Raw genomic sequence first — 22,980 nt, 5'->3', positions numbered from 1 at the left:
GCATGGTCTTGTTTTAAAAAAGGAAAGAAAGCAAAAATGAAATACATTTGAAGAATAGCCTGTGCATATGTATTGTGGTTGCAAAAAATCAGGAAAATCTTAAATTTAAAACTTTCCCTATGGGCTCCTGTACATCAGATAACCCATAAATACTTTGATTCCCCCAAGATTTAAAATAATTAGTATCCTACAGCCCAATTACCCAGGGAGGTTTTGTTTTCAGTGCCGTTTGTTTGTCTGTCTGGCAGCAGGATTACTGAAAAACGACTGGCCCAAGGAAGAACCCATTGTAGTCTGTAAGGGATCCATAGCAAAAAAGAAATAAATTAATATTTCTATTGTTGCTTTAGAGCATCTATCCTCTCCTCTGCGTGAGGGCGGGTCTCTCTCTCTCTCTCTCTCTCTCTCTCTCTCACACACACACACACACACACACACGTTGGACAGCAGAGGAGAGAGGCCGAGTTGGAGACAGTGAACCAGTGAAGGTAACGTTAAGAAAACTAAAACGTGGGAAAACAGCTGGTTAGTAAAATGAGGTAGTTCCTCCTGCTTTGTAGGCAGTTGTTGTTGAATCCACAGCGCGCGACTTCTTCTGAACAAGCTCTAACTGGACTGCTGGCCTTGGCGGAGGTCTTCCTCTTCCGAGTGCCCGTGATTTTGGAAAGATGCTTAACAATTGTCGCACACCCTTGTAGAGCTACTAATAGCCTATATAAAATAGTGCAGTCAAAGTATTTTGGCAGGTTAATAATAAATTATATTATATTTAATTGGCAGTGTATTTCTTGTGCGTAGTTATTCGTAGCTTTATTAGTGTGTTAAATGTTCGCCAACCATTGATTTCAGCACCAGGCTGGTCTGGGCAGCTCCTCATGGAAGAACACTCATTCAACAATGTGTCTTTATCTACCTCTGCCAGTCTCCATACACGTGCAGCCTAAAGCTTTGGGTTTCTTCCAGTCGGTGGGGACATCATCCAGGGTTTATGATTGGATTGATGGCGTAGAGAGCGAGAACGAGGATACTCTGAAGGACAACGAGTCTGGTGGACAAACTGTGCTGTAAACGTTACTAGAGATATGGTAGGCCTATGCTGAATTTGTTATGTTTTGGTTGCTTTATAAGTTGCCCAACTTTCAATAGACCCAGTATTTAAAAAGCCTGCATATTAACGTATTTGTCTTCTACAGTATGGATTTATTAACACTTGTTTGAAATCGCTGGTGGTTGAAACGTTTGGCGAGGAGACGTGGGTCAAGCTCAGGTAAAAGAACATTTCTATTTACTGTATTTAAACATTTGTTACAAGGCTTAGTTAAAATCACTGCCGATTACTTTGTGTAGCCTGTATCCAATAAATAATGCATTACCGTTAGAGGTTATTTTTTTCAAATCAACATAGCCTATCTTCTTCCATTTTTTATTCTCTTTATCATATACACAATAACAATAAATCCATTCTCTTCCCAAAATCATCTCCATCATGAACAGGGATGAAGCAGGAGTCCAGGACACTTTCCTGACACATGAAGTCTACAAAGACGAAATCACTATGCAGTTAATAGCAGAAGCCTGCAAGCTTCTAGGTAAATGGATTATGTGTGTGTTCACCTTTCAGAAAATATTGGTCAGTTTTAATATTGGTCATATTATCCTGCTTTTGTTTTGTTTTTGTTTTGTTTGGCAGGAGTGAAGCCGGAGGTTGTCTTGAGGCAGTTTGGAGTATACTTCTTTGAGTTCTGCAAACGCTCGGGCTATGATCACATGCTGCGGACACTGGGAGGCAATTTAGTTGAATTTACGGAGAACTTGGATGCACTTCATAGCTTCCTCTCCCTCTCTTACAAGGTGCCAAATCTCAGGCCTTTTTCAGTGGTCTTTATTTATCTTGTTTTTCTTATTTTATGTAGAAGACTGTGGTTTATTATTCATTGTGTCATTCTTGCAGGAAATGAATGCACCATCATTTCGGGTGGAGAAGAACCCCGATAATACCATGCTTCTCCACTATTATTCAGACCGCAGAGGACTCTGCCAAATTGTTCCTGGTAATTAAAAACACATGCTCTAGAATAAGTGTCTTATCTGTTCATCTGTGTCCTTTTGTATTATTGTATTATTTTCATAATTATGCAACTGTTTGACTGACTTTCTGATTAGTGAAATTGACCATGCAGTCACTCTCGCTCTCTTTTGCAGGTATCATTGGAGCTGTTGCTAAAGATTTTTTTAACAGTGAGATATCGATGGAGATTGTCGACCAGCTAGAGGAGCTGGAGAGAACTGGGAAGAAGGAGCATGTGGTTTTCCTGGTGACACAGTGGCCAGCTGTGGCAGCTGGGTCCAGTGTAGTCAGCAGTAAAACTGGGCCTTTTCCAAGAACCCAATCCCTCCAGCAGTTGGTAAACCACCATAATACCATGATCGGGATTAAAAAGGTTAGATTAACGATCTGTTCTCCAAGTTCTGTATGTAACAATAACAATGTTATTTTATAAAGCTATACATAAACTGTGTATAGACTAAGAGCTACTGTGGAGAATATAAGCCATAACAATAAACGTGCTGATTCTGGTGAAATTCCAAATCTGAGCCTCTCTTTGTCCTCAGCCTCTTCATCACAAGAGATCCAGTGTCAGTTTCTCGGTGCATAGGAGTCACTGGGACATAATTAGGGCGCTGGTTTGCCTCGGAAAAGGTACAGTACAGATAAACATACATACAAACCTCGGACCAACAGGTTGAGCCAGTAGTAGACAGCAGAACTCAAATTGTACCCAAGGCCGGCAACAGGAGTCACACACCTGCAGGTACCTGTACATGTGTGTCTTTATTTGCAAAGTTACAAACTCTTAAACCCTTTGTCTCACTTGACAGGCAAACTGCTGAGGGGTTTTGAGCCAGTGTACCCGACAACCCTAAACATTGATCTGAAGACTTTCTGCCATGCTTTCCCTTTTCATATAGTCTTCGATGAGCAGGTACATGTTCAAATCACAAAGTATACAGTATATTAGAAAGGCTTTGTAAATCTTCTAGTATGTGGACCACACAAGCCTATCTGAAAATATGTCATTACTGGATCAAACTAAATTCACTGGGTGGATCCTGGTTGTGTCTGAGGCAGCTGGTGGTGCACCAGGCAGGGGTGAACCTCCAGAGGATTGTCCCCGGGCTCCAGACGATGAACATCCACCTGGACCTTTACTTCAGCATTATGCATCCTGAAGTCACCTTCACCATCTCCAGCATCAGGAAGTTCATCAACAGCCACTTTGTCCTGCAGACACGCAGGGAGATGATGCCAGAAGCGTGGAGGGACAGGCCCATGCTGCAGCTCAGAGGTGGAGGACAAAACAAAAGTATACATTGTCTACCTTGAGCAAATAGAAGACGTCTTTATGTTTGCTCCACGTAGGTCAGATGATCTGGATGCCCTCTATGGACTGCATGCTCTATCAAGCTTCTCCTCTGCTGAGAAGCCTCCAAGAGCTGGAGGAGAGGGACATGCACATTTCTGACATTGCACCCCACGACGTCACCCGCGACCTCATCCTGCTCAATCAGCAGCGACTGGCCGAGATGGAGCTGTCCAATCAGCTGGAGAAGAAGAAAGAGGAGCTCCGCCTCCTGTCTCAGCACCTGGAGGAGGAGAAGAAGAAGACAGAAATCCTGCTGTACGCCATGTTGCCCAAACATGTCGCCAACCAGTTGAAGGAGGGCAAGACAGTGGAAGCAGGTTATTGGAGTGCAAATGCTATAAACAAAATTATTAGCATTTGCGTGTATGGCTAATATGACTGCTTTGTGTCTTTATGCATGTGTTTGTATATCCTACAGGAGAATTTAAACAGTGCACCATACTGTTCAGTGACGTGGTGACCTTCACTGATATCTGCTCCCTGTGTGAACCCATCCAAATTGTCCTTATGCTTAACTCCATGTACCTCCGATTCGACCGACTCACAACTGTGCACGATGTTTACAAGGTACACACAGAACATAAGAGCCTGTTGACATAGATATTAAAGGAACAATCATTTGTACGTTTATTGTTACCTCAGCAATGGAGGGTAGACGTGTAGTGGAAAGACTTTATGTCAATTGTCCGACCAAATTGACAGTGCCAGTGTGTATGTGTGGTGCTTCCCAGGTTGAGACCATAGGGGACGCCTATATGGTGGTAGGTGGAGTGCCCATACCTGTTTCCAGCCATGCTGAGAGGGTGGCCAACTTCGCCCTGGGTATGATCTTGGCTGCCAAGGAGGTTATTAACCCTATCACAGGAGGACCTATTCAGGTGCAAGAATGTTTGTACTGCATTTCTCTAATACACAGTGGTGGAATAACTAAGGACATTTACTCAAGTACTGTACTTGAGTTTAAATTTAAGGTACATCTATTTGAGTATTTCCATTTTATGATGCGTTATAATTGTACTGGAACACATTTCAGAGGGAAATATTGCACTTTTTACTCCATATACAGTATATATTTGACAGGTATGATTACTAGTTATTTTGTAGATTTTACACACAAAACATCTTATCATTTGATCATTTAGTATGTACGATTACAGATTTAACCACCCAGTACCATATCAAATTGTCAAATTAGCAACAACATTAAAGAATACTTCAATATTAATAAATCAATGATAATGATCCAATTACATAAAAATCCTATAAAACTTATAGGAATCATTCTGCATAATTAAACTTTGATGTTTTAAGTACATTTTGTTTCTAATTGTGTAGTTCAACTACTTTTGCTGGACTTTTACTTATAATTAAGCATTTTTATGGTGTGGTATTGCTACTTTTATTTTAGTAACTTATTTGAATACTTCTTTCACCTATATATGTGTGTCATGGATTAAACCAAAATAATTGTTTACTTTTATGCAAGAAATATGTTTTGTTCTGTTCTGTCCTAACGCAGCTTCTGTTATACGGCTTGTTGTATTACTGTAGATCCGTGTGGGTCTCCACAGTGGTCCTGTACTGGCAGGTGTAGTTGGGGAGAAGATGCCTCGCTACTGTCTGTTCGGAGACACAGTCAACACCGCATCTCGCATGGAGAGTCATGGCCTCCCCGACAGGATCCATTTGAGTCCAAATGTCTATCAGTGAGGACACACACATTCATGCATGAAAACACGTGGACCACAAACCCTGTGATGCCGTCTTTCTGATTCCCTCTGTCCACATTTCCTAGGGCTTTGGAGAATAAAGGCTTTGCTATCCAGAAGCGAGGGGAGATCGAGGTGAAGGGGAAGGGCAGAATGACCACTTACTTTCTTGAAAGGAACATAAGAGTCAGCAAGCAGCAGATTATGGGTCTCTCAGACCTACAGACTGGGACTAGACAGCAGGACAGCCAGATGAGCTACCACAGACCAGGTCTGTTTGTCTGACAAATTCTTTAAAATTCTGCAGTCTTTATCAGATATACATCCATCGCTTTTTATCTCTCACTCCCTTTTTTCCTCTGTCGTAGATTTTCAGAGGCAGCGCAGTGATGACCTTTGCTTGATCCCTATGAAATATGGAGATAGCCAGAGTGAACCACCACCGTCATCACATATGTATGAAGCCCAGACCTGCCCATTCCTCAAGCCCAAATACTCAGAGAGCTACGGAAGCCTGCACACCAATCTATCAGAGGAGGGAGCTTTAGACCGGTTAAAATATACAGATGTATTTGGCGCAACAGAAGTCAAATTCACAGAAACAAATATGGATGGCGTAGACAGAGACAACCATGTGGACACAGAGGAACAACAGTTGATTACTAGTGCTGTGGAAACCAACACTCAAAGCAAACACACCCGAACCAACTTCTGTGTGGTGTTGTGAGCTGGTAATTGTAATTACTTGCTGAATGGCTGATTGACTATAAATGATTTATCAACCATGGTGCAGCGTATTTTACATGTACCACTGACAAAACAGTTTTCTTATGGTATCATTTTCGCTATGTATTACATCAGCGAGCTATTCTCCGCACTGTTTTGCCTTAAGCAAAAGCCTGACACATTGTACGTAGCAGATCAAATATATATTAAGTTGACAGTGTATGCTTCCCTTGTAGCTCATGTATCTGACATGCTAAATAATGAATGCATTTGCCCTGTCAGTGATTGACTCCCAATAAATCTTATGAGCACAGAAGGTAAAAATATTCAATTTTCATTTGTTTTCATGCAACATTGTGAAGAATCAACATGCTCACCCTTGTTTACCTGCTGCATTTTAAACCAGCAAAATCTGCAGTATATTCAACTAGAGGTAAACTGCACAGAATCCAGCTGTATATCCAGACTTAATAAATATACTTAAGTGGGATATTACTGTATTATACTTACCCACAATATAAGAGTGAAATACAATGGTAAAAATAAATGAGACTCTTAAGATTTATCAAAACAATTCATAACACAGCATTTGTCACAGGTAATAGCTTATAATGACCGTTAAAGGGGCCTTACATTATTTTTTATATTAATATGCCAAACAGAAGTATATTTACAAGGAACCTTCCATACATGAAAGCAAGGACTACAGTGTGGGAAAATACACTCTTTAGGAACACCGTCAAGAAACAAGTCACATGTTTAAACACACGTGGGCCCCTTGACTACCCATTTAACTGTACATTGTGAAAAGAAACAAAGATGAATAAATAATGAGTGTGATGTTGCTCACAAGGCCTGGCCACAACTGTCCATAAAAGAGTTGTCACCTGCAGGTGTGCATCTCACTCCAAAAACGACACCCCAGGTTGGGAGAGGAGTCCAGACATCTGATCCTCGCTGCAGAGGGTCCCCTGTCTCATCACTGTTGACCGGATGAAAACAACACCTGTAACCAGAGTCGTCTGTTTGTGTGGTAAGGTGTGATAAAAATCGGTCTGCTGGCTCACTCAGTAAGAGCCCAATCTACACTGACCTAAATGAAGAGGCTAACCTGTTTTTGAGGCCACAGAGGCTCAGTTCATGTGTGCATTTTGTCTCATGGCCACAGCCAAAGTTTTTGAAAGGACTGCGTCCTCTCTCAAGAGTCTGTCTCTGTTATGGAAGCCAGTTCGGTGATTTTAGGCTCCTCCTGGTGCTTGGTCAGAACTGGCCGGCTGGTGTAAATGTCATCCACAGGTAGAAGGAATGTGACAGTTTTTACCTTGGCCCTAAAGGGTCAAATAAATCACAAGTTGTATGGCCACAAAACTGCAACTTAGGAAAAGGTGTATAAGGTGTAGGTTTTAATACGTTAAAACTAGTTAAAATTAATTAATCTCTGCTGTGTCAAATATAATAAATAAAACCAATCTTGATTTAAGAATGTTGCTTTAAAGCTACATTTCTGAGATAAAATGTGCATGACATGCCTGTATGTACCTGTTCTTGTGTACAAATTCCTGCAGGGAGTGCCGGTTGGTGACTTTCCCCACTCCTCCTCTGGATGAGTTATCAAAGATGGGGTTCCCTGCCTGGATTTCTTCTTGTAGCCTTACCCATCCAGACTCACTCCGTTGTACCATGTCAGTCCTTCCCTCTCTCGTGGTTGCCCCAGACAGGTTGGAGCTTATAGAGTACCTTCTGACAGTCATGACAGTGTTCTCTGTGAAATAACATGGAACATGATGCATTGGGATGGACTCATTGCAGAAATAGTTAATAGAAAGTAAACACTGAGCAATAATAACATTCCATTCACTTCAAATAAATACATGGATTTCTTGTCCACATTTTGTTTCAGTTTCTGTGAATTCTGTTTTTGGATATCTTGGCTCTTGTGCCTTGCTCCTGATAGTTCTTTCTTTTAATCTGTCTCCTGTGAGACACCAAACTTAATAAAAGTGTGATACTAAATTGTTGGAACTAGTAGATTACTGGTAGATAGCCTACAGATAGATTACAATCATCTCACTTCACACCAGACATCATTTAATAAATCACTTCCTTGTGTGCTAGAGGAATGTGTCATAACTTGGTGTCTATGGTGCTATTTTGATAATTAACTGGTTACAAGCAACCAACTGTGCAGTAGGGCCCTTTGTCTTACCTTTGTATTGTCCCTCCAGGACTGGCGCAGACGCGTTTCGCCTCAGGTTCACATAAGGGTTTTCCTCCATTCCAGCCCGCTGCTCTGCTGCTGAAGACGCCGGGGTGCCTTCCCTGTGCACGCCACCAAATGACCGCTGACCGTAGTCTCCACGCAGCTCTCGGTTCTCCTCCTCCAGCTTCTTGATTTCATCGCGCATCTCCATGATGACCTGCGCCAGGCTGCGCGTGCTCTCCATGGTGCTGCTGCTGCGCTGCCAGTACCACGGCTTCCCAAAAACCTGCGGGGAGTCGTGCAAGAGAAGCTCACCGTGCTGCTGGGGTTTTAACATGCTGCTCCCGTGGCGTAGGGCTATGTGGTCCTCCAGATGTGTGCCTGGCTTTGTCGTTTGTACCTCAATCTCAGTCCAGATCTTGCTCATGGGGAGATTATGTCGCCTTTCACCACTTATACAGCTGACAGGGCTCCGGTGATCGGCCAGCAGCACACAATGGATGTTTTATTAATCAACCCCCAGCGTCCAGTTTCAGGAAAACTAAGCAGGGGTCGGAAATGAAATGTGCACTGCACAAGAGCTTGAATAGCGGGAGACCTACTGAACCTGCAGGATCACTGAAATATGCGTGTTTCTGACAACTTTTTGGTGCTACAACATGTGCAGCAACTTCATATTTAAACTCAAGAAAAGATGGGGGAGATAAGATATTTTTTTGCACCTCACACTTCCTCTTATAATGCCTGTGTCTCCGTTGGGATTACAATATCCTCCCTCTAAAAGATTAATTAAACCTGTCAGCAAAGATAAATCTAGGAAGGAAACTAAAAAAGGCCACCTTTCATTTCTTTCTGTTCTGATTGTGATGCAGAAGATCATATAGTATTTGCAATGGAGGGGTTAAAAATAAGGTAGGCCTACAATTGATTAATTGCACAAATATAGACTGGTTGTCTTTTTTGTCTTTGTCACATTTGTGAGCCCATGCAAAGTGAGGTTTCATTCATTTCACAGACAGACTGGTTTGGTTGGCCCCTAAATTAAGCCTACTAAATATGTGGTCCTCTCTCTCATGAATATGGATGTTGTTTGATAAAGGCAGAGGTCAGGGGGTTAACTCTGATGACAGGCAGTCTTGGAAAAAAACATAAAAACAAAACAGGCCTTTGATAAATAATAAGAGAAGGAATCACTGCAACAGACATCAAATACAGGCAAGGCTGCACACAAAGGAGAAAATTACAGATAATTACACTCAATGGGGCTTCCACAGCTGTGATTGTATGGTCAGGTGCTGCAATGGAGCTTGTGTGGGCACAGGTTGTAACCCGTTATTAATATAGACCAAACTGTCTCTGAGAGCTCCCGTAGCTTAGCTAGCCTGACTCTAACATGAGAAGAGGTATAAAATAAAATATAAAAATATTGCCAGGAAGAGCCATTACCTATCAGGCAGGTTTGAGACATTTTGTCACCTGCAACCTGGACTGAATGGTGCTGGCTCAGAGCAACCTGACCCTGCCAGAGTCTAGGCCACTGGGAGGGAGACAGGCATACACAAGCCAGTCTGTAGAGGAGAGAAACCCAATCAGCCCCCTCTTTCTGGTTCACAAAATAGGCTACAGAGAGGGAGGGAGGCAAGAGAGATGAGACTTGAGGAGGAGAGAAATACTGATTGGCTGAAAGGAAAGGGGTTTGTGAAGAAGAGGCAAGAGGTCAGTGAAACGCAATCTGCTGCCCCTCAAGTTTGCAACCACAGAGGGAGAGTGAAGAGACAAGAGATATAAATGTGTCAGCTGTCTTGTCAGGCAAACATAAAGACAGACAAGTGAGAGAGACAGAGGGCTGCATGCTGTCTTTCACCAGCAGTATGTTCAGAGCCACTTAACCTCTTTTTATGTGCAGTGCCCCAACCCCAGGCTGAGCATCAATATGTAAACAGCCACTCTGCTGCACTCCCTCTCTCTGCATGGTCAGTAATTATACCCATTGGAAAAAAACTGACACCAGATCCCGTGGAAAACTTTTCTATGTCAGATCACATTTTACGTTTTAATGTCATTTCACTTTCAATGAAACCTCAACCGCAAGTTTTATATTCTTCAGTTATCATAAGGTTTCTGCAGGTTTCTGTCTACATCACTTTATTTGCCACTGGTCTATATGATATGCATGCTTTGTTAATCAAATACTCAGACCGAAAGAGGCCTGTTTGATGTAAGAAGAGATCTATAAAACCACACTTCTATGTAACTTCTTCATGCCAAAGCATTGTATGAAAGTTTGAAGTGACTTATGGATATCCCAATAACAAGTTACTTTACCCTGGACCCACAGATGTTACCATTTGCAGTTACAGAAAGGCAAACAGAGCATGAACAGTAAATCTGCAGACAACACTCTGACACACAACTACAGACTATACCAAGAGTCCTTTTAGTATAATACACAAAATACTGTATATAAGGGAGTGTCAAAATGGCTAGTCTGCCAATAAAATTTTTGAATTAAAATTTTATATTAAACCTTACTTACAAGGAAGTCTAGAGGTAACATTCAGCAAATCAGATGATTACGTGACTGAAAAGAAGAACAGACGATTCAAAAAGTCACCTAATTTTCTCCCTTGTTATCAATTAAAACAAAATCCATCTCTTTACTAATTCCTATTTTCAGATGGCTTCCTAGCAGCCCACGCACTAGTAATATAGTCTGCTTGGGGCATCAGTTATGGGTATAGTGAAATATAGAGAAATATAGAGTCGACAATGAAGATGCAAAGCACAAAGGAAAACAGAGCTCTAGGGTAAACACATTGGAGAGTGGAGTGTGAAACAGAGAGACCAATCAACAGACCGACACGCAGCAGTGATGATGAGAGCCTCTAGGCTCCATCACATCTAAACAAACTGCTCCAGTTTGGATTCATACAGCTGCCGACTTTGTTCTGACCCCTCTGACTTTGAAAAAGAAATCAATGATCCAAAACAAAGGATTGTTGCTTTTGGAGTTTGTCCATTCATTTTAGGCAGGATTGCTACAGCAACAGCAATCTTGCCTTTCTGAATTCAAAATATGTTGAGACTCTCACACCTATCTTGTAGTTCGATATGCAAAGGGAAATATTTTAGCCTGCATATTACTCTAGACTTTAATACTTAATAAAATGTGATAGCAAACAATACAGAGCAAACTAAAGAATGAGGGTATGAATAGTGAACATTTACTGTACAGTTTCACACATGAAAAATGGTTTACCTCCACTATCCTTCTGTTGTACTGCTGTTAAAGTCTACCACTACTGGTCTACTACTGTATGAGTTAAAATTCATAACAATATAGTTGGTATTTGGAGCTGATGGATTTAAAGAGTCGCTGCTCCATTGACAAAGGCAAAAAGTGATTTTTTTCTTCTTTGTTTCAGGCTGAGTTTGCTCATTACACATTTCTATTTCACACGTTTCCATCTATTGTACATGTGAAGGACCTCACAGTTATCTAGCATTAGCGGCTGCTTAGTCTCAGGCCCAGTCAATAGACAGGATATGAGGGGCTGCTGTGCACAGCTTCAACCAAAGCACAATTTCATTTTAGAAAGTTACTTTACTCCATTCAACATGATTGGAAACCTGGTATCAACATACTGAGTGACGTGAACTATAGTGAGAGCAAGTGTGATCTGATGGTAAGGTGCAATGCCAATGAAAGAATAGAAGACTTACAATTGTAGCAACACTGACATCATGACAGTGGATAAAGAAATGCTGATGAAAATGAATTTTGGACATTAACAAAATTTTATTTAAATGTTATACATAAAACTTTAGTTTTTGTTCTTTTTTAAATTCAGCTAAACAAATATTTATATATTTTATATTTTATAAAAAGAAACATTTCAAACATTTTAAATATTAATATTTCTTATTTACAATTCAAAACAGAACAGGAACAGTAACAATGCAGTTTCAATCATAAAAATGTTACAAAACATACTTTTTTTGTTTTGTTTCCTTTTCAAAATCGGCAAGCTGATATTTCCAGAATGTTAGCAAGGATACAAAGTAGCAATGTGGAGCTGCTCTACATTCAAACAGGAACTGGAGGTGCGTTCAATTCTTCAGATGCTCGCTTAAAGACCTGTAATCCAAATCTTTGTTTTTTTCACATCAGTCATCAGTCAAGACCTCTTGAGATAGTTTAAAGTACAATGATATTCCACAGAAAAATTGTAAAAACTGTCATCAAAATGCACCAGAAAGCTATATATTACATACTGTATAAAGCTGAACGCACCCCAAGCTCAGTAAGGTCACTGTTTTCTAAAGGGACAGGGTTGTGGAGAGAAGGCGCATGTTGTGTGCATGTGTGTATTTGTTTGTCAGTGTGTAAGCTGATGAATCAGTTGGCAGGGCAGGGGAATCCATAAGACACATGGATCAAGTCTCTAAAACCAAAACAAACGATAGCTAACAGTCCAGCTGGCCTGGCCTCTACTGTAGATAGTCAACGTTCAACGACAGGACTACAGACTATCACGACCACGGTCTACACACTTCTTCCTTTGTTTTCTCTACACTCGCCACCAGTCACAGTTCCACTAGCCCGCTGCTCCCTGCAGCAGGAAACAAATACAGTCAGAAAGAAGCAAATGAGCCGGTTTGAGGCTCAAACTGGCACCCCAAAGCCATTTGGGGGGGAAAAAATGTCCTCACTGGCACAAAGAATTTCTTGTGAGTCTATTGGTCATTCAGAAGGCGCTGTGCCGTTCCGTTCCTGGTTGTCTTGTGTGAGGAATCTGGGCAAGAGCAAGAAAAAAAAAGCTTGCATTGGAACAGGAAAATTCAAAAGGAGGTAAGCATCAAGACTAGCATGCTCTTGAATAGGTTGGTATAGGCTGGCATATGGGGGAAAGATAAAGTAGGGTAAGCAAGTAGTAAGGTGAATAGATGTTGACTGATGACATGACATACCAGTCTTAGAAAGAGTGGACAGAGAGCTGTTAAGGAGAGATGAGGTACTGGCAGCAAGAACACGTTTTTGTAGCTGTAATGAGAAAAAAAGTTTGAAAGGAAGTAGAGAGAGCTATGAAGTAAAACAGAGGCTGGTGTCCATGAAAATGAGCAATGTCGTAAAATAATACATAGGAAAAGATGATGCTCATTGTGCATGCCAGACAAAAAACAGGGCGGTAATGACGCTCATTGGTCATTGCATAGTGAGACCTGTTCATTCATAATGCCAGACAGCTCAGTCAGCATGTCCCGGTAGTGAGCTCTCATCTCCTCCTGGTACTCCAACTGGTCCTCCTTGATCAGACGCTCATTCACATCCAAAGCTTGACCACAGGCTTCTGCAAACTGCCTGCAGGGGGCAAACAGAGTACTAATTATTAATGCTGTAATCATGCCATTGAGCGTGACCTTTAATGATCTAGGTTAGGATGTTTTCCAAAAACATTGTCAAAAACTATTAGGCTCTAACAATTTCTTGCCATTGATTAAACATTAACAAGTTTGCCTGATGGCTGCTTTTAACACTGTTAAGAGTTTACAGGTTTTCCTGTGTGTTTTACACTATTTCCTTCACTTTTATTTACATGTATTTGACAAAGTTTGACTTGCTTTAAGATATTCATTATTAGCGCTGCAAATTAAACCCTTGACCTTTACTCATACGGGTAAGAATCTCAATCTAATAATTCTGTCACACTGTCATAATCTATTTAGCTGTAAGAATTATTTGTTGTTGATTTCTGTTTATTCACACATAAAATGGAAGCTCTAAAACAAGTATTCTAAACTACAGAATTAAGCATGGTGAGTGTGGACTAATAAACACTGGCATAATTGCTTTTTACACTCACAGAGTGAGTTTACACTCATGAAGAAGATGCAGGACAGTTTTTCTTTCAATTTCTAACATTTTTATACAGATATACTGTATTTTGTTAAAATTTTGATTTCCTGAATCCTTTTTTTATTGATTGTAATTCACATTATGTAATATGTTTCAAAAACATATCTGCTGTTGTATCAGCAGAGTTTGTGGATCTTGATAACTACAGATGTGTTGAATTCAATTTCTCATGTGCACTTGCATGACATACTGTATAATAATATAATGGTTTAGGATTTCTCTGACTATAATATTTGCCCTGACAGATCTCTCATACAAATATCTTGGCTTTATCAGCAAATGCTTACAGTGGACCAAAGCATATAAATTAGCATACAATAACAATATGTACCTACTGTGTGAAGCTACGAACAAAAATCATCAAACTTTGCAATGAATTGTGGATTTAATCCTACCTGAAGATCTCCTTAAGCAGTTTGACCTGGTTGTCTGGATATTTCTTGGCATTCTTCTCCTCTAAAAACGCCCTGGCATAAGCCATAGGCCCTGCATTCACCTGAAAGGGGAAGTTCAGATGTGAGACAAAACAAAGCACCCAAATTCACCCAAACAATGTGTATTTGGAAGAGTCCCCACCTTGACACTGACGCTGCCCTGCAGTTTCAGCTGCAGCCGAATCATGTCCACCTCCTCCATGTTGCAGAGCTGGTTGAGCTCAGAGACTTTCCGTGACATCTCATCAATGGCTACCTCAATCGGGTTCATTTCTGTGCACTGCTGCTCCACCACCTGGATACGCTTCTTTAGGTATGGGAAGCTGGAACTCGCTGGAGAGAGAGACATCAACAACCCACTGGTCAGACCAGCTCTACATTATAGTTCCCTACCAGCCTGTTGTAAGGAAATGTAAACAAACACATACTGGTCAATATGGTGCGTCTCTTGCACTGCTCCTCCACGTCTCCGTGTTTCTTCCCTGACAGAGTGAACGGCGTCTCGAACACAAAGCGGTTGATGTTGTGATGCCTCTCAAAATCTGTCCTTTTGTCCTGTTGTTCTTTCTCATCAAAGTAGGGCACCACGTACGTCACTTGAACGTAGGCAAACTTGGGGTCGAGGTCTTTAGGATTTACCTGTTAGTGAAGAATGTTAAGCAATAGTAGTAATATCATTTTTTTATGATGTTATATTTCAACAAACCGGTGATTCACCAAGAACTGGCAATAGTTGCTAGGCAAATCACTCAAAAACAGACCAAATTCAGTCATTTACCTTATTGGAGTCCTGGATCATCTTGACATTATCCGCTCCAAACTTGTCTGAGTAGAGCTTGAGTAATCTCTGGGAAATTTCTGACAGCCCTGTCAGCTTTGGCTCTTTGTAAATGAACTCTTTGCTCTCCTCCTCCTCAAAGAAACCCTACCAGAACAGACACATATACACACAGTCATTAGAGACGCCTGTTACCTGTATGTTTGTGTGTATGCAATGCAAGTGCAATATTTCAATGATGTTACATTTGGCTGTTGCTACACGCTGTATAAGTGATAGAACAACGCAGCCCTAACAGAATGTCAGTGTTAAGTTCTGGATGGGAGAGTTCAGAGGTCATTTTCAAAGCAGCGTTGGAGTCAAATGTCAAAGGTGAATGAGAGTTTATTAAATAGCATCTTCCTGTCGACTGTGGCTGTGTAACACCAGCTCTTCTTAGTGTTTAGGGAGGAAACAACATCATCATTGGAGTTTATGGGAAGTAAAATGGACCACAGCAAGCTTGATACAAACCCTTCAAAGGGGAACAGCAGCAGGTATTAATAGAGGTAGAAGGAGAACAGAGGTAAAAGTGGTTAGCACTGAGGGAAATGGAAAATCAAAGACATACAAAACTTACCGCAATCTTGATATAGAATATAATTAAAAAAAAGGAAGAAAAGAGCAGATAGAAAAATTAAGGACACTGACTAAAAAAAACGTGTCTCCTTATCTTTCCATCTCTATGGTTCGACAACACATAGTATCTTTCTCCTCCTTTTTTCCCCCAAATAGTGGTAAGATTTCATATTCTCATTACCGGCTTTTAAACTGTTTCTTCACTCCACAGCTCTGCATTGACATACACTGACATATTATCCCTCATTAACAAATAGAAAACTGTGTCAACGATCCACGTTCTTAAAAACCAAGCCCGAACCGCATAGTGCTCCATCACAGATAAAACCATGGAATCAAAGATAAACCAGGGCACAATTCCCCTGTAATATTTAATATGCTGTTACCATTTCAAGAGTTAGCTCACCCAAATTACAAAGAAAAATATTTTCCTCATGTTCCCCGGGTGGCATCAAGCTATGCAAATATTTTTTTCAGATCATTGCCACTGACTCTACTGCCACCGTAGTTTGAGACAACCAAAGCTCTGAAAAAATACACTGGAAAAACTAAACAGCAAAGTATCTTTGCCGAAACTGTGTCTTATGAACAGTAACATTAAAAAGAGGTGTTTCCATTGAATCCCAAAGTAAACAAATAAAAATACATTGTGGTTTGTGGAGTAGGACGTGCTTGCTAAGACGTACTTCCTAGGGCTTAAAGAGACATACAGTATTTTACTAGTGCACCTACACGTTTACATTTTGGTCTTCATATAAGACTGCACTGGTAAAGTGCATCACATAAAGGGACATTGGGCGATCTGCCGTATCTGTCAGCTGTAGTGTTTCAGCTGTAGCACTAATAAGCAGCCATAGTTGATTGTCTACATACACGCCCATGTAAGTGTGTACTGTGTGCAGTAGGAATGATATGTCGCTCACCTGTCCATAGAAAGCTACACGGTAGTAGCGACCAAAGAGCCGCTTTTCTGAGTTCACCACCTCAGTCACCTTGAGGTAGGAGCGATGGATGTCATAGTACAGCTCTGACAGCCTCTGTGGGCACACAGAAACACACATGCAAGGTTAGACTTAGCTCAATATACAGACACACACACACACACACAAAGAGTGGAAGGGTTAACAGTTACCTTAAAATCCCTTCGCTTTTCAAAGACAGCAATCACAGGTTTGTTGATGTCAGCGATGAGCTCGTGTCTCTCCGATTTCCACAGATAGTCCACACACAGCTCCAGCTGTTCCACCAGGGTGTCCTGCACAGTACAGCAACATCAGGAAGCATATTAGAGCGAAAAGGGAAACCCAGCTCCTGCCATGCTGCTAGCAAGTCACACCTTCTCAAACTGGAAAAAATTGTAATGATTATAAAATGTTCCTTTAACTCGTTGTTTGTGAGGTTTGTTCAGGATCAAAGGCTAACACTGACCTCAGTATAGGGTGTGTCTTGTGTACCAGTGTCTTCCTTCATGGCACCCTCCTCCTTGACATTAGGGCTGATGCACAAGAACGCCGCCCAGCCCATTGAGAACGACGCTGGGGTTTAAAGCAAGTTAAAGTGACATCAGTGCGTTGTAATTCTATAGATACGCACTTTTCAAGTTCACACATTATTGCTAGTGTTATGTTCAGCTTTTAAACATACAGCTGCATAAAATGCATCCAACACATATATTCTTGTATCAACATACAAGTTTCTTTCAGTCAAGCATTCCATTTTTGCACACTCCAACAAAATTAAAAACATCAAATGTGAGCGTGTTTCTTATCAAACCCCAGCGACACTGATCATCTTATCCAGTGAGACTTGAGCAAACAGTTAAGGGAAAACACTGACAGTAAAAAGTGATAATCTGACACAATCTCATATCATAAGGCAAGAACAATGGTCCTCAATACATTTAAATGTATAGTATAATACACAGTGTAGTAAACCTTATCCATCAGGGGAGTGGTTAAGGTTTGAACTGGCACCAGACAACCCTATGTCCCTTTCATTCCAAACCATGTTTGGCAGTTAATATTAACACGTTCCACCCAGTTGCAAGTGGTTAACGTGCTGGTGCACACCCACTCCCTCCCACACTCCCTTGTCTCTCCATCATTATGTTCTGAACTCCCAAACCCACCACCCAGCAGGCCCCAGGCGCACACACTCACTGTCTTGATCTCGGGAGGTAGTTAGTAAGGAGCTACAGTTAAAGACAGGACTTTCTTCAGGGGACACACTGGACATCCTGGCCTTGTCAGCTCTCCAGTAGCCTGTTTGGTAGGAGCGGAGGAGGAGGAGGAGGAGGAGGATGTTTATAAAGTTCAGGTTCCACTTGTGTTTGTCTTTTATGCTCGAGGACAAGGCTCACAAATTAGCCGAGCTGCTGAGCTGCATGCTATGCGAGCTATCGGCACGCAGGTTCTGTGCATAAAGTGCATGTGAAAAGATGCTGGACGCGCACAGCAAAAGATAGACACATGCTTAGTCTGTGTGAAGAAGCATGCACACATAAGAACAAACAGATATGCAAAAGGAGGAACATGCAGCACAGCAAAATGTGTAGACATCAGTCTCTAATTCTACGAGAAGTCATGAATGGGAACGGTATTTGGATGCAAAGACAGATCTGTACTATCCTTATTCATCCCCCATGAGTTCCTAATGAATCTTCACCATACAAAGCACACACTCAAGTCACCGTCAGGCACACACATCTACACCCATGGTGATATTAAGGGCTGATGCCTGAGAGTTTCACTAATTTGTAGAGAGTTAAAATAAGCATGTTAGCAGATAAAAAGACAGGTTTGTTGATTGACAAAAGATGGCTGTGATCGGACTTTCTGGTTAGAAGTTACCATTGTCACAAATGATGCATACAATAGCAACAATTTCACTGCCTTCTCTTATGCACAATAATCTGTACATACACACACAAGCCATGCTGCAAAAAGAAAAGTCAAAGCAGCAGCATTTGTATGTGCACTAACCTCTCCTCTTCAGTGATTCAGCTATCAGGGCTGAGATGTGAATGTAGCACATGGCAGCCTGAAATTCAGTCAGATAAATTACCATCACATACAATTAATATTTCAATCTAAAAGCCATTTGTGAAGTTTTTGAGGTAAGAGCAACCTAAAAAGTGTAATATTTAGAACCTCTGAGAGATCGCCGTTGCGAACGTGAACTTTCGCCATGCTTTCTAGCCAGGTGCGTCGAAGCTCGGGGGTGCTGGCATAAGAGTTGGCCAGACTGTACTGAAGATCCACCAGCATCTCAGGATCCTTCTCATGCTCTTTCATTTGCGCCGTGGCCATCAGAACTGTCCTGATCCGTTTGGTCAGGTCCTTCACCTCAGCAGGGAATGGAGTGTTCTGGAGAAAACAAAAGTAGAATGAAATTTCACTATGCATCATTCCTATTGATAATAAAGCTGTAATATAACCCTAGAACCAGATCTACCCTGAGCGGTGCATCTCCGTTGGCAAAGTTATTGATGATAGCCAGGGACTGCTGAAATCTCGAGCCTCCAATGCCAGCATCTGCTATCAACTGGCTCACTGCCTTGATAACCTGAAGTGGATAGAGGAGTGTGGGGTAAGGACATGGTTGCACTGAAACCACGATTCACAAAACACGCAATACTGGAATGACATATTTGTACTACATTTCTCACTGACCTGCAGATGTGAGCGGACAATAGACTTGCCCTTGGTGAACTCAAAGTTTTTTCTCATGAAAAAGTACAGCAGGGCAGCTGCCTCCGTCTGCGTGGAGCTGGAACGATGGTTACAGCACTTGAGGATCTCATAGCACAGACAGCCACACAGGTCTGCCTTACCCTGGAAGAATGCACTAGGGAACTACAAACAGAGATGAAGATGAAACCACGCATTAGAAGAACAGTTGGGATCTTTACTTAGATGTTATATGTCGACATGCCGTTTGTTGGACCTTTTGTACAAAGAGCCTGAGTGCAGCGAAGACATGCCGTAAAGTGGCGGTTGATTGGTTGATCTGAAAGAAGAGCAAGTAGGTGTCCAGCACCTTCTTCATCAATGCATTTTGTCCATCATCCAGCAACAGCTGCTTCTGTATGAATGTGGGGGGGAGGGGGGGCAGAAACACATTTTACTTTCAAAGTTTCAACAGTCAGTGTTCTTCTTCTAGAGAATTTTACACTTCAAAGTACACTTTTTTAAAAACTGGATTCTCTATTAGCCTCCAGGTGGCAGTAGAGTGACACTGGCTTGGTTTTAGAATGTGCATGATGTGCATTACAAGTCATTCTGGAGCATAAACAACAATGGAAATTTCATTTGGACATAAAAAGTTTTTATATTTGTTTTGTGCTTTACAACAATGGTGGCAGATGAGAACAGCATGCTTTCTTTTCTTGTTATGTTTTTATCAAGAAGTAGAAACAAAAATAAGAGTTGAAAACCTCTTTTGCAGTTACAAAGCCAAAATGTAACTTTATTAAGAGGGATATAAAAAAAATATTTCTATTGTGACATAGAACCGTTAAAGTAAACTTGCAGAGCCCATACATTTAAATTGATTAGTAAGCATTCACATGTAATTAAACATTAAACAATATTTAGAGGCTTCACATATCTTAGTGTACAACAATATTGTATATGCAGAGCATAACATTAATTAAAATAGATTCCCCCTAAAAAAACAGAAAATAGATTTTGTGAAAATGTAGTTTCAGGTTATAAACTATGAAAGGACCACAGACCTTGTGATGGTGAACAAAGAGCTCTAGTACATCCAGCACAGTAAGGGCCACCTCAGTGGACAAGTTTGCCTCGATATCTGTAGGACTCAGGGTGTCCCCATCCTGAATATTCCCATCTGGAAACAAAATGGCATATATGAAAAACTAGAATCCATCTCAGTAACTTCAAATGCATCAAAATCTGTGTGTGTGTATGTTACCTGTCTCCATCATCTGCAGCAGCTTAGGGTTGGTGAGAGCATTCTTGCCCCTGATAATGGGCATGGTTTGGGAGCGAGCATGTCGGTGACCCTCCCCTCCAGATGATGCCATCCTGGAGGCAACAGCAGGGTTCAGCAGCTAGTATCGATCACAGTACTTACACGTATTATTTAATACTTGTTTAGATTACACTGCAGAAAATGTACCGCTAAAGCTAGTGCCAACGCCAACCATCCTTAAAGATTTAACACATTTTTAGTAGGCAAATGTGAAAGGCATCCATGTCCCAAGGACATGCTGTTATAGGGAGTCTATTAACAAGGAGACGGAAACTGGCAAATCACACAATACACTGCAAGTATGAGGAGGGGCATGCTGAGAACACAGTCACAGTCTATAACATGGACGCACACAGTGGTCACACCAAAGATGAAAACACACAGGACAAGTCCAACAGTTCATATTGTTGTTAAAGGTTGTACCTATTTTTAAATAGTCTAGAGTTTCTTGCTATTAAAGAAAATATTTACGTTTTGAGCCAATCACCAGACATCATTAGCATGAAGAACAATTTCAGTAACCAAAGACTCAGTATCTTTAAACAGTTTCACTCTGTCATCATGGCTGAGGTGTTTTCCTGGTGGAGGGTGATTACCATTGTGGGAAGAGGCTTGAGTGTTGAGAGGGGTGGTTAGAGCCCTTCAGGGTGCCATTGGCCTGCGTGGACTGGGCCAGCTTTAGTGCCGCTGCTAGCTTCCTGTTCACGAGCCAATCACATCAAAGCTAACATTAGTTAGTTTAGTTGAGACCATCATTGTTTAGTGTCCATCATCATCATCATCATTAGTCAGTTATATTAACTATGTGTGGCATCTGCTCGATCATGCCTTTAATAAATGAAAAACTAACCTTACAGTGTACATTTTTAGCACTATTTGTGCCCTTTTGTGACCTATATATTCACACAATGTCAACATATTTACAGCAGCTAGGTCACATTGTATTGCTGTAAGGCTAAATGAAATGCTAAAAGTATACAGGATCTCCAATTTGACCTTGATGTGATGAGAGCGGCTAGAGTCAGAGAGAAAGATCAAACAACTCATATAGAGAGGGAGGTCAGCCAGATGGAAGGTTAGTGGCGTAGCAAATGGTTTTAGTTTGTCATTAGTATAATATTGTGTGAATGTTAAATCAACTCTTTGCAGAGTGTTAGTGGAGAGTAGAGGCTCGAGGTCAGCGTAAAACAGTGGACAGCAAGGAGATTAAGATGCATAGATGTGATGAAACCAATAGTCAGTTAAGCTGCAGCACAAATCAGCTTAGTAACTGGATCTCAACAAATAGATTTTGAACAAATCATGTTTTTATAATTCCTAACTGAAGCTCTATCAGAAAAAAAACTACACAAAAGCAAATGGTGCCTTGGCCACTACTGTGTAACTACTACTGTGTATGCCAATCAACGCAACTGCCTCAGAGCCCATTAAGGAAACTCAATCAAGCCACGCAGCAGGTGGAGACCAGCCAGTCATGAGGCAGGGTGTGGAGACAGAGGGCTACATGGTCAACATGCAACATCAATGAGGCAAACGTGTTAAAGGATGTAAAGAGCAAACAAAACTAATACACGGTACCAACATACATTTCCTGTTTATTTTTATGTCAACACAGAAAGGGTTACTAGATGCAACAGAATATCAATAATGTGACATTGACAATCCATTAACAGCAGCAGCATGCACAGAAGGGCGTGGGGCATGAGGCATGCACTGTGGTGGAGACCACAACAGCAAGGTCGAAGAGGGAGAAAACTTTACAATTATTTGTTTGTGTCATGTAACATATATTGTGTATGTGCATGAGTGCGTCTGTGTCTTGCAGTAGCTAAAGTCAAAAACATGGCTTGAGTTAAGGAAGTGAGTCTCCCTGCACCAACACAGACAGACAGAAACAGGCTACGTGAGAAGAATGTCTGGGTTTAAACTGCAGCATCGCTGGATATCTTCAAGGCCCTGACAACCTATTTTCTCAATGAGCTTATTACGAGTATCCCATGAGAGTTGGACCGTACAAGAACATAAAATCTTCAGCCAAATTGGGAACAATATAGATTTCTGTATTTGTTTCCGCTGTTCTCTGCTCACCAGTTTAAGTGGGTCCAAAATGGTAATGAATTGTATGTGCATGCAACAATCAGGATTTAGCATTTTAATCAAACTGCAGACAGTTGTGGG

At 41.2% G+C, this 22,980-nt stretch overlaps 2 protein-coding genes across 2 annotated transcripts in view; one reads left to right on the top strand and one right to left on the bottom strand.

Annotated features, from left to right (window-relative positions):
- The first annotated feature begins 926 nt into the window (after positions 1 to 926).
- LOC123985736 (guanylate cyclase soluble subunit beta-2-like) lies at positions 927 to 6,095 on the top strand. The gene is made up of 15 exons (XM_046073571.1): positions 927 to 1,085; positions 1,194 to 1,267; positions 1,495 to 1,589; positions 1,691 to 1,851; positions 1,952 to 2,051; positions 2,203 to 2,441; positions 2,614 to 2,701; positions 2,881 to 2,984; positions 3,131 to 3,347; positions 3,422 to 3,742; positions 3,844 to 3,992; positions 4,157 to 4,303; positions 4,977 to 5,131; positions 5,221 to 5,405; positions 5,503 to 6,095. Exons 1-15 carry the CDS (start codon positions 1,083 to 1,085, stop codon positions 5,859 to 5,861), a joined length of 2,397 nt encoding a protein of 798 aa, XP_045929527.1. The 5' UTR covers positions 927 to 1,082; the 3' UTR covers positions 5,862 to 6,095.
- A 5,820-nt stretch (positions 6,096 to 11,915) lies between these two features.
- Positions 11,916 to 22,980, bottom strand: part of dock10 (dedicator of cytokinesis 10) — a 43,586-nt gene continuing 32,521 nt past the window's right edge. The window contains exons 39-56 of the mRNA XM_046073570.1: positions 21,399 to 21,500; positions 20,743 to 20,855; positions 20,543 to 20,658; positions 19,753 to 19,890; positions 19,479 to 19,661; positions 19,261 to 19,371; positions 18,957 to 19,172; positions 18,789 to 18,846; positions 17,967 to 18,068; positions 17,236 to 17,342; positions 16,940 to 17,062; positions 16,731 to 16,844; positions 15,190 to 15,336; positions 14,840 to 15,050; positions 14,554 to 14,744; positions 14,373 to 14,473; positions 13,284 to 13,422; positions 11,916 to 12,856 (exon numbers count right to left, since the gene is read on the bottom strand). Coding sequence (XP_045929526.1) covers positions 12,809 to 12,856; positions 13,284 to 13,422; positions 14,373 to 14,473; positions 14,554 to 14,744; positions 14,840 to 15,050; positions 15,190 to 15,336; positions 16,731 to 16,844; positions 16,940 to 17,062; positions 17,236 to 17,342; positions 17,967 to 18,068; positions 18,789 to 18,846; positions 18,957 to 19,172; positions 19,261 to 19,371; positions 19,479 to 19,661; positions 19,753 to 19,890; positions 20,543 to 20,658; positions 20,743 to 20,855; positions 21,399 to 21,500 — 2,320 coding nt within the window. The 3' untranslated portion in view covers positions 11,916 to 12,808. The remainder of the gene's footprint in view (positions 12,857 to 13,283; positions 13,423 to 14,372; positions 14,474 to 14,553; positions 14,745 to 14,839; positions 15,051 to 15,189; positions 15,337 to 16,730; positions 16,845 to 16,939; positions 17,063 to 17,235; positions 17,343 to 17,966; positions 18,069 to 18,788; positions 18,847 to 18,956; positions 19,173 to 19,260; positions 19,372 to 19,478; positions 19,662 to 19,752; positions 19,891 to 20,542; positions 20,659 to 20,742; positions 20,856 to 21,398; positions 21,501 to 22,980) is intronic.

The sequence above is a fragment of the Micropterus dolomieu genome, linkage group LG17 (genome assembly GCF_021292245.1).
Source record: "Micropterus dolomieu isolate WLL.071019.BEF.003 ecotype Adirondacks linkage group LG17, ASM2129224v1, whole genome shotgun sequence".
In the NCBI taxonomy this organism is placed as follows: Eukaryota; Metazoa; Chordata; class Actinopteri; order Centrarchiformes; family Centrarchidae; genus Micropterus; species Micropterus dolomieu.
Note: the sequence above shows the minus strand (reverse complement) of the source record. Positions and strands in the feature narration are given on the sequence as shown.